The 11,669-nt window shown below is 42.8% G+C and overlaps 1 protein-coding gene across 1 annotated transcript; it reads left to right on the top strand.

The window, feature by feature from the left end:
* The first annotated feature begins 5,624 nt into the window (after window positions 1-5,624).
* On the top strand, window positions 5,625-8,994 carry LOC118380928 (major histocompatibility complex class I-related gene protein-like). Its single transcript, XM_035767888.2, has 2 exons — window positions 5,625-5,790; window positions 7,483-8,994. Exons 1-2 carry the CDS (start codon window positions 5,733-5,735, stop codon window positions 8,436-8,438), a joined length of 1,014 nt encoding a protein of 337 aa, XP_035623781.2. The 5' UTR covers window positions 5,625-5,732; the 3' UTR covers window positions 8,439-8,994.
* Window positions 8,995-11,669: the final 2,675 nt, after the last annotated feature.

The raw sequence follows: 11,669 nt of genomic DNA, 5'->3' as shown, positions 1-11,669 counted from the left end.
CATCTATTCAGGAGCCGACGAGAGCTTTCTGGACTGAGGGGTCGTTAATCAGTTGGGTCTGGAGACTGTTTCGCTCAATTCACCTGGATGCCAACGCTCTCAATGGAAAGCTACTCTTATGTGTTTTGGAGAGAACTGTTCCTGTTATCCTGCGTCTCTCTGGAAATCACCAGGAAAAGATCAGTTTCCACATAATTGACTTTTCTCACTCACTTCTGGTTCTAGGCCATCCATGATTACAGCTACACAACCCACAGATTGACCGGTCCACCGGAAGGGTAACTACTTGGAGTACATTTTGTCATTCTATTTGTCTACATTCTGCCCATCCTCCTGCCTTGTTTGCACCCCAGTCCATTCCAGAACCCCCAGACCTGTATTCTGTTCCTCCTGAATATCACGGTCTAGCTCCTGTATTCAGTAAGCACCCCACCCCATCTCTGCCGCCTCACCGGACATACGACTGTGCTATCAAACTTCAGCCTTGACCTCCTCTCCCTAGTAGCAGGTTGTATAACCTCTTTCGCCCCGAGCAAGAAGCCATGAAAGAATACATCCAGGAATCCCTGGCTGTTGGACATATCAGGCCATATTCCTCTCCAGTGGGAGCGGGTTTATTTTGTAAAGAAGAAGGATGGGTCACTGAAGCTGTGCATAGACTTACGTGGGTTGAATAGTATCACTGTCAGGAACAAGTATCCCTTGCTGCTTTTGCCCCCCTCCATGGTGCCACAGTGTTTACTAAACTTGACCTCCGGAATGCCTACCTTCTTGTCCACATCAGAGAAGGGGATGAGTGAAAAACGGAGTTCAGCACACAACTTGGACATTTAGAGTATTTGGTTATGCCTTTTGGTCTCTAACGCCCCTGTTGTTTTTCAGAGCCTGATCAGTTAATGATGTCCTGAGGGATGTCATTGGGTGTTTTGTTTTTGTCTATGTGGATGACATTCTTATTTTTTCGAATTACCTTGAGGCTCACAAGCAACACATCCACCAAGTTCTCCAAAGGCTATTGGAGAATAAGCTATTTGTTAACCTCACTAGGGTAGGGGGCACTATTTTCACCTCCGGATAAAAAGTGTGCCCAAAGTAACCTGCCTGCTACTCAGGCCCAGAAGCTAGGATATGCATATAATTAGTAGATTTGGATAGAAAACACTTCAACGTTTCTAAAACTGTTAAAATAATGTCTGTGAGTATAAGAGAACTGAAATGGCATGCGAAAACCTGAGTAAAATCCATCCAGTAAGTACCATTACTTTGAAATGGCTGTTTTTCCAATGAAAGCCTATCCACCATTTAAAGCGATAGGACCTAGATTCCGTTCCTTATGGCTTCCACTAGTTGTGAGCATTCTTTAGACATTGTTTCAGGCTTTTATTCTGAAAAATGAGGGAGAATGACAGCATTGAGTGAGTGGACCCTGGGATGTCCTCGGAGCTCTTTACTGCGCGTGACCAAGAGCCTTTCTTGTTTTCCTTTTATATTGACAAAGCTTTTGTCCGGTTGAAATATGATTGATTATTTAGGCTAAAAACAACCTGAGGATTGATTATAAACATTGTTTGACATGTTTCTACAAACTTTACGGATACTATTTGGAATTTTCGTCTGCCTTTTGTGACCAGATACTTAATTATTTACTTTCTCTCTCTCTCTCTCTCTCTCTCAAGTTCTGTGAGGTGGAAGGTTTTCCTTTGTTCTCTATGAAAATTTACTCTCTATATACTCTATACCATGAGGAGATCCTCAGGAATTTACGACATCTCTCTGACCACAGCAGCCTAGTTGAAGGAGGAAAGGGGGAGGCAGGGAGAGGGAGATGGGGCTTGCCACTCCCAAAGAGGGCAACGTCATGACATCAGGTATGTCTCCCTTTGAGTGTGTTCTGGGTTACCAACCTCCCTTGATCCCTGCCCAAGAGGTCTAAGTAGAGGTGCCCTCAGTCAGTCCAGGACCACAAGAGCCGCTGTCGTCGCACCTGAAGGAGGGACCGGACTGCCCTTCTTCGTGCCTCCGCCAGGACCCAATTCCAAGCTAACGGTCGCCGTGCTTCAGCCCCAGTCTACACTCCAGGCCAAAAGGTATGGCTTTCATCTAAGGACTTGTCCCTGAAGGTGTTTTCCAAAAAACGATCTCCCCGATTCATAGGCCCCTTTGAGATTGATCGTGTCATAAACCCCCCTACAGTTAATCTGAAACTACCAGACTCTCTCAAGATTCACCCCATCTTCCATGTATCCTTAATCAAACCAGTCTTCTCCAGTCCCCTGTCCCCTCCTGCAGCTGCTCCTCCACCCCCTAGGCTCGTCGACGACCATCCTGCCTATACCGTCCGGCGGCTTTTGGATGTGCGCTGTCGGGGTCGCGGTTGGCAGTATCTGGTGGACTGGGAGGGATACAGGCCTGAGGAGCGCTGCTGGATGCCCCATCATCACATTCTGGATCCCTCCCTCTTACAGGATTTTCATACCTCACACCCAGAAAAGCCGGGTCATGCACCAGGTGGCATCCATAGAGGGGGGGTACTGTCACATCTGCTCCTGCTACACCCTCTGGTGTTCGTCTGGTGTCTTCTTGACCAACAGTTACTCCCCCTGTATGTTCTCCCCCCCCCCCTGGACTTCCTGACGGCCCGCCCCCAGGTGGTAAAGGTAGGTAACAACACATCCACCACGCTGCTCCTCAACACAGGGGCCTCCTTGGGGTGCATGCTCAGCCCCCTCCTGTACTTCTTGTTCACTCATGACTGCACGGCCAGGCACGACTCCAACACCATCATTACATTTGCCGATGACACAACAGTGGTAGGCCTGATCACCGACAGCAACGAGACAGCCAAGGGGGGGGTTGGATGGGCACGGGTGGGGGTGCTCCCTACCCAACCGTGGACCTCCTGCTACCCCTTAATGGCATTAAAAAAAAAAATTAAAATGTGCTCCTGGTAACCCGTTCCAATCACCAGGTGCACGGCTGTGCATTTGCAGTATGTTTCAAAGTGCATTTACCATCACGAATTTGTCATGCTCAAAAATACTGCAGAAATGCAAAATTGACTGGCCTGATGATAGTGGTTCCTCTCCATCGCTCGTTGTGTTGATTTCATCATATCCATTTGGTGATGTTTTTTCACTGTTGAATCATATTGCAAATGCACTGTGGGCAGTCCGGTCCCTCCTTCAAAACTCAATATTCTATAAGTGCCTACTCAAAGGAGGATAAGTGTTCACTTTCAGCTTCCTGTGTAAACCGGAAGTGCCTTAAAATGGTGTCATAGGTGCTGTTTCGAAGGGTTAAAAAGGTCAGATCTTTTCAAAACTTCATATGTGTTATTAGGCAACCCTCATGAACTGTAAATCAGTAATTTCTCCCAACAGATTTCAAATAAAAGCTCTCACACACACACACACACACACACACACACACACACACACACACACACACACACACACACACAGCAAGGATGGAGTGGCAAAGTCCGGTGCTTAAAGACACCTGATCTACACAGGGTTGAATGCAGTCATTTTCACATTTGCAGGTTATGTACATCAAAATACCTTTTGGTTGAATTTAACCACTTCCGGTTGCTCCAGGAAGCTTAGAATTGACACAGGTAGACCTCATTGTGGCCTGATGGATTGTCATTGAAGACAGGTTCATAAGGCGTTATTAACCCACATAGGCTCTTGGTTGAATTTAGGAGAGCAGGCAATGTATTCCTATGGGGAGAGATGTCAGTGTAATCTGTGAGATAAAAAAAAAACTGTTTTACTGTTAAGGGTTAAATTACAATAGATAAATGTCTGGTTCTTTTTTTATTGACACCGTAGGTTCATTTACTTTGACGTGAATCGGAAAAATTAGCGCTCTATTTTCATTTTTGACCTTTAATCCCAGAAAAATGGCCATAACTCAAAAACCGTTGAGGCCTCGAAGCCATCTTGTTCGGGGCTGACTGCCCATTATGCCAAACCTATGCTCACCAAGTTTCTTCAAAGTCTTTTCAATTTAGGAGAAAAGGCCACCTTGTGATTGATGATGTTTTATACATTTGCAATATGATTCCATTCGCCCTCTTTTGGGATTTACCGGGACAGAGGAAAAATGACCAACATTTGAACATTTTATAAAACGGAATCTGAATGTCCGAGAGACTTCGTTTGATAACTTTCTGGAAGATCCGGCCCTGCTGTTTTCACCCAGTCCCCAACGTTTATGGGAAGCTTGTCAGGGTCTTCACCTGGGGGAACCTTGTTTGCTTTCCTGTGGGCAGAGTGGAGAGACCTGACAATAGAGGTTAGTTCTTTCAAAATCCACTGCTGCGCATTTTCATGAGGACAAGGGGCAAGTATTCCACCCAGCTCATTGTTGTAGAATGACAGACTTTTTCAAGCCCCCCTTTGATCACTTCATTAGCCCTCTGTAATCCCATTACTCTGCGGGTGATGGATGGACACAAACTTCTGGTCTACACCTATCATTTTGGCCACTTGGGCAACCAAATCTCCTATGAGACGGGTGCCATTGTCTGCAGACAAAACCTCAGGCACACCGAACCTGGGTTTAATTTCCCTGACTAGCAATTTTGCAACTGTTCGCGCATCGCAGCTTGGGGTGGGAAATGCTTCCACCCACCTGGTGAACCTGTCAATTATCACCAGGCAGCATCTCTTTCTTTCTTTTCGCTCTACCATGTCTATGAAATTCATAGCAAGATGGACAAAAGGTCATTTTGGAGTGGAGAACTTCCCTGGTTGCAGTGGAGTTCCCTTGTCTACGTTATATAACAAACATGTCGCACAACGGTAAATTAACTGTTTGATGTGCAGATTCAAATTTGGGCAAAACCATTGGGCCGAAATGTTCTCCACCATATCCCCCTTTGACAAATGGCTCACACCATGAGCCAATCAGCAGTAGAGATCATGGTTGACGGAAAACAGGGCATAACAGACAAAAGATGTAGCCATAAGCAAAACCTAGGACACAGAGCACACCCTCTCTCCCTCCACACTTGCTGAGTCTCCCATATAGTTGCATGAAAAAGTATGTGAACCCTTTAGAATTACCTACATATATTTGTCTAAAAATGTGATCTTATCTTCATCGAAGTCACAGCAATAGACAAACACAGTGTGCTTAAACTACTAACACACAAATGATTGCATTTGTCTTGTCTATATTGAATACATAATTTAAACATTCACAGTGTAGGTTGGAAAAAGTATGTGAACCCCGAGGCTAATGACTTCTCCAAAAAACAAATTGGAGTCAGGAGTCAGTTAACCTGGAGTCCAATCAATGAGACGAGATTGGAGATGTTGGTTAGAGCTGCCCTGCAATATAAAAAACACTCACAAAATGTGAGTTTGTTATTCACATGAAGACCTAAGTAGACCTAAGATTAATAATTGTTGACTTGCATAAGCTGGAAAGGGTTGTGAAAGGGATTTGGGGAATGGGGAGGATTTATAATAGTTTTCTTAGTAGTACAGGATTAGATAGGAGAATTACGTTTCACTTAATGTTTGTTTCATTATTCATTTAGTCTGTAAACTGTGATTGACTACACACTCCAGTACAGTAGGTGGCAACATGCACCTCTAACATTTGTTTGTGGATGGGCATAATATTACAGAAGAAGAAGGATAAGCGAAAGGGAAAGTGTCAGACTCGAGAGTTAGAAACTGTTTTGAGGCTACCGCAAAAGCAGTGAACATTTCTGAATCATGTGCAAACTGTCTGTCTTTTTGTTTGTTCTTTCCGTTTCCACCATTGTCAACGCAGGTAAGATGGACTATCTACTTTCTCTCAACTCATTGAAAGATTTGTTGTTATAAAATGTTAAACAAAACGTTTGGGATTATAGGTTATCTGCATTTTTGTCAAAAGTGAGTGATTGACATAGCATTGCTATGTTCAATATTCTCTACCTAGAGAGTACTCTAAATACCCCAATTCATGTTGTTGAGTTCAAAAGAGTACAAGATGAAAATAGCTGACACCAGGCAGCTGCACAGATAGGGCTCTACCTGTGTAGAGCACGTGCTATACTTTTCCCTTCCATTGTCCAAAGTCTCCTGCCCTTTTGGGTGGTGGTATTGTTACGCCCCTGAAAACAGGGGAGAAATAATCACGAGAGTGATGCGGTGTTGTATTCTCAATTCAACTTTTAGTTCAAATAATTCAACAAAAGTAACACATTACAAAACAACAGTAAAACCATTATACAAATAACACTGCAAAATATCTTATTAACAACGCACATGTTCATTCACAATCGACATAAGATGGCAGCTACTCTCAGTATGATGCTATTCTTCACTTACTCTCTTCAAACTTAAATCTAACTTCCTCAAGACGTTACTAAGACACACCTTAAACACTCTTGGCATGTTAGCGAGTTATAACATTTAAATGACTATTTTTATCATCAATAAAGTACCTGAAAACAGGGGAGAAATGATCACGAGAGTGATACGGTGTTGTATTCTGAATTCAGCTTTTAGTTCAATGAGAAAAGACCGCGATTTTCCCCAGGAATATAGGTGGAGACCAGAGCAATCGATCTCCGTCTCATAGATTAAGAGCATTTCGTAGATCACAGATTAACACTTTTAGGCACCACAAAATAAAGTAATCAATATAATGTTTACACATTACTCTCACAATTCGTACCCTTTGACAGATTTTAACTTTAACACAATTATATTAATGTTATCAATCTCCAACTAATACTGAATGCATCTTTTTAACCTTAGATGTTTTAAGATCCTCACATACTATGAACTTACTAATACTTTTTAATGTATAACAGGCTATGAATATTTCCTTTAACCTGTCACAGTATAATTTCCCCCAAAATGTTATTTTTTAGTGGAAATGTTTTGTCATTGTTGTTCAGACCCTGTGTCAACAACTTCGCTACCCACCCCATCCATTGGTTGCTCCTGTTGGTATGCTCTGTACAGAGCTTGCGCACATGCCCAGTTGTGCCCTTTTCCCCTCCAGTCTGCCCTGCACAGAGAATGAGTGAGTCCGGTATCCAAACATGCATGACTTGAGAGATGTGGTCACTGGTCGAGTGTGTGTAGCTGACTACCTAGTTCAAATATCAACAGTACAGCCACAGCAGCATAACATTTCATTATCACTTGATAACCCTTGATTTTGCCTACACCATCATCAATATTCAGTCTGATTGGCTGATACTCACAGCAGAGAGAGGCAGAAAGAAAGTTCAATCACAATCAGTGTCAAATAAATAGAGTTCGCTAACTAGTATATTTACATCAATCATCAACATCAATGATCAGCTGATAGCCCACCCTCTTTCTCAATCATGTCTTTAGGAGGCACTAACTATCTTAATTACAATTTGTGATGATGAGTGAAAGCCAAATATCTTAGCAGATAAAACCTTATAGTCCCAGGCTCTCGAAATGTCCATAACTGTGTACAATATCACTCCTCTCCCAGGTTCAGGATCACATTCTCTGTGGGCACTTGCAAATTACATCATCGGGGAGACGCCTTTCCCTGAGTTTACGGTTGTGGTGATGTTGGACGACATCCATGTGGCTTACTATGACTCCAACGATAAACAGCCTGTCTACAGGGGACCTAAACAAACAGGAAAAATACATGATGAATTATTTCAGGACGGAGATTATGTGTTTGGAATTATGTACCACCACATGAAAGGCAGATCATTTCACCTGAAGCACCACTTTAATCTCACAGGAGGTGTTCAAGTTCAGCAAAGAATGTCTGGCTGTGAGATGTTGGACAACGGTGAACCTGCTCTGATCATGGAAAAAGACACTTTCAATGCCATTTATACAGATCAAACGTTATATTACAACATGACACATTTTACATATGATGCTGGGAAACTACGACCAGGATATGATGGGGTGAGGAGAGAATATCTTAGAACACTTTTTGGGAATGTTTTCCTTCCCATTTGCATCAGAACACTGAAGACAATCCTGAAGAGAGAGAAGAACGTTGTGATGCGTAAAGTGCCTCCCAGACTCAGGTTGATAAAGAAAGATGTTTCTGGAGGGTTTCAGGTGAGCTGCCTGGCGTTTGGTTTCTACCCTCGCCACATCAATCTGACCCTGCTAAGAGACGGCCAGCCAGTGGCAGAACAGGAGCTGACAGGGGGGGAGGTTCTGCCTAGTGGAGACGGGACCTACCAGCTGAGGAAGAGTCTGGAGGTCAGTACTGAGGAGCTAAAGAAGAGACACAACTACACCTGCACTGCCTCTCACCTCAGTCTAGACAACAAGCTGGATGTCAGTTGGGAGTCTGGGGCAGAGAGAGTTCACCTATCCACCCTCTCAGTTCTACTGGTGATGCTGCTGGTTGTTATTCTATTGGGCATTTTCATTTGTGTCAAACGGAGGAGACGCACCGCATCGCAGACATAGTGTCAATTTGCCAAGGTTGATGCAAAAGTGGAGGAGTATATTAACCTGTCTTCAGATTCTAAGACATAAAGGACAGCGCATACTTCTGATACTGAATGTGTTGTCTTTTGCAGATCATCATTCTAACAAGATGTCCTATTATAATGTGAGCACATAAGCTGCCGGCGGGCCCAGTTATACAGGAAAGCTCAACTCGTGCTCTGCCTCTACAGTCCGAGTAGCTATTCCTCACGCACCTAGAACCTAACGCTTCAATATAGTATAAATATGTATGATGATAGATGCTTGGCTGCCATTTGACATATATTAACATTATCCTATTTCTGTCATATGTTGGGTACAGTCGGCGCTTGCCTTTGTTCGTAATTATTGCAATAGCATGTTCAAAAGGTTTAAACCAGTTCGCAATTGTTTTATTTCAGTCTTTGGCCAAATTAAGTTCCAACTGTAATGCTGTGTTTGCCGCCAATATAATAGCATGCTCATATATTCCCTATGAACAACTTCTTGACTGACTTTTGATATTATCCTAATAAAGTGTAGCAACTTTTGTGAAGGTTTGGTGTGGTGTGGCTATTATTGAACTTTAGCTGCTGCAGGTGTATGATATGAAGGCAGTGCACCCTGGTGCTCCAACTGACTCAGACAGTTGAACTTGAGTTGAGGAACTGTTTCAGGCCTACCAGAGTTACTCCTATAATCTAACAATATAATGTTTACCTTTATACTAAATATTCTGATCTAAAATAAACAAATAAACCTCCTTCTGTAAGTCTATCTGTATAGCAAAAATATATATTTAAAAAATATCTGTTTATGTCTCTATTTTAGTTTGGTCAGGGCGTGAGTTGGTGTGGGCATTCTGTGTTGTTCTATGTTTTTGTATTTCTGTGTTTGGCCTGGTATGGTTCCCAATCAGAGGCAGCTGTTTATCGTTGTCTCTGATTGAGAACCATACTTATGCAGCCTGTTTTCCCACTATGATTTGTGGGTAGTTGTTTTCTGTCTTTGTATTAGTTACCAGACGGAACTGTTTCGGTTGTTCTTTTTGTTTACTTTGTAGTGTTCAGTGTAATAAAATGCCGAACACTTACCACACTGCATATTGGTCCGATCCTTCCTACTCCTCCTCAGAAGAGGAGAAAAAACGTTACAGTATAGCGTACACAGTAGCCACTTGGCATAAAGAAATGCATGTTGGTGTTGCAGCATGCTACCGGCATATCACTCTCTCGATCTCTCTGGGGATAGGCCTAAGCTTCTTTTCCTTTACACAGGCTATATATGTGTTTATACTAATATCATACAGTGGACACGTAAGTCTATAGGACTATGCATGCAATGCCTTGATGCATTTAGTGCTCAAATCCCCGACAGCTGAACCATGAGGTGGACAATTATTGTTTTAGGAAAGGAGCTTAAAACACACCCAAACACAATAAAGAGTGTTTTTGTAAAGTATTATCAACTGTTTTGAAGGACATGTAAATGTGTTTCATTTGGCCAACATCCCTCGGTTATTGATGGCACTGGCTGCGCCATCTCAACTGTCAGGTAAATTAAAATCTTCCTGGTCATGTTGTCTGGCTCCAAATTTTCCTAGTGGAAACCCTAACATTTTCATATTGTTAATATGCAGATTTTAGAATACTCTCATGAAAATCTGTAGCCAATTGGATTAAAACCTAGCTACAGACACCCTAAAGACTGGCATGTGCACGAATACAGTGTCACTTTGATTATGCCTGCAGATCATGGTTCACCAGCAGCCCCAGACATTTAAAGAAAAAACTACAGATTAGGATTGACTATTTTCCCTGTATTTTACAAATATTCCATCCCAAGAACAATCACTTTTCTCCCTAGTAACCCGGTATTTCCCACCCAAAGATATTTTGAGCCCAATGAGTCATTATCCAATACATAGCCTATGATAGGCTACTGCACATTATGTACGACAGAAAACCGTAAAAGCCCATAGATGTAGCTATGCTCCAGTAAGCTAATATTTTTTAGTGTGGACTGTATTACTGTAATGTATTATATGGATGTTGATGTTATATGTATTATATGGATGTTTTAATGTTGAAATATACAGTGCATTCAGAAAGTATCCAGACCCCTTCACTTTTTCCACATTTTGTTACTTACAGCCTTATTTTAAAATAGATGAAATCAACTTTTTCCCCCTCATCAATCTACACACAACACCCCATAATAACAAAACGAAGAAAAAAAACTATTTGTAGAACATTTACCAAATGTATTAAACATTTAAAACAGAAATACCTTATTTACTTAAGTATTCAGACCCTTTGCTATGAGTCTCGAAATTGAGCTCAAGTGCATGATGTTTCCATTGATCATCCTTATTAAGATGTTTCTAAAACTTGGAGTTCAGCTGTGGTAAATTCAATTGATTGGACATGATTTGGAAAGGCACACACCTGACGATATAAGGTCCCACAGTTGACAGTGCGCAGAAGAGCAAAGTCCAAGCCATGAGGTCGAAGAAATTGGAGCTCCGAGATAGAATTGTGTCGAGGCACAGATTTGGGGAAGGATACCAAAAAATGTCTGCAGCATTGAAGGCCCCCAGTGGCCTCCATCATTCTTAAATGGAAGAAGTTTGGAACCACCAAGACTCTTCCTAGAACTAGCCGTCCGGCCAAGCTGAGCAATCGGGGGAGAAGGGCCTTAGTCAGGGAGTTGACCAAGAACCTGATGGCGACTCTGACAGAGCTCCAGAGTTCCTCTGTGGAGATGGGAGAACCTTCCAGAAGGACAACCATCTCTGTAGCTCTCCACCAATCAGGACTTTATGGTAGAGTGGCCAGACAGAAGCCACTCCTCAGTAAAAGGAACATAACAGCCCGCTTGGAGTTTGCCAAAAGGCACCTAAAGGACTCAGAACATGAGAAACAAGATTCTCTGGTTTGATGAAACCAAGATTGAACTGAATGCCAAGCAACACATCTGGAGGAAACCTGGCACCATCCCCACGGTGAAGCATGGTGGTGGCAGCATCATGGTGTGGGGTTGTTTTTCAGCGGCAGGCATTCGGAGAATAGTCAGGATCGAGGGAAAGCTGAACGGAGCAAAGTACAGAGAGATCCTTGATGAAAACCTGCTCCAGAGCGCTCAGGACCTCAGACTGGGGGGGTAGGTTCACCTTCCAATAGGACAACTACCATAAGCACACAGCCAATACAACGTAGGAGTGGCTTCGGG

The sequence above is a fragment of the Oncorhynchus keta genome, unplaced genomic scaffold (genome assembly GCF_023373465.1).
Source record: "Oncorhynchus keta strain PuntledgeMale-10-30-2019 unplaced genomic scaffold, Oket_V2 Un_contig_9580_pilon_pilon, whole genome shotgun sequence".
NCBI lineage: Eukaryota > Metazoa > Chordata > Actinopteri > Salmoniformes > Salmonidae > Oncorhynchus > Oncorhynchus keta.
Note: the sequence above shows the minus strand (reverse complement) of the source record. Positions and strands in the feature narration are given on the sequence as shown.

Excerpts from the sequence above, each read along its gene's own strand:
- LOC118380928 (XM_035767888.2), top strand. The coding sequence starts at position 5,733 with ATGTGCAAACTGTCTGTCTTTTTGTTTGTTCTTTCCGTTTCCACCATT. Across the intron at positions 5,791-7,482 it reads TTCCACCATTGTCAACGCAG|GTTCAGGATCACATTCTCTG; the intron begins GTAAGATGGACT and ends CTCCTCTCCCAG.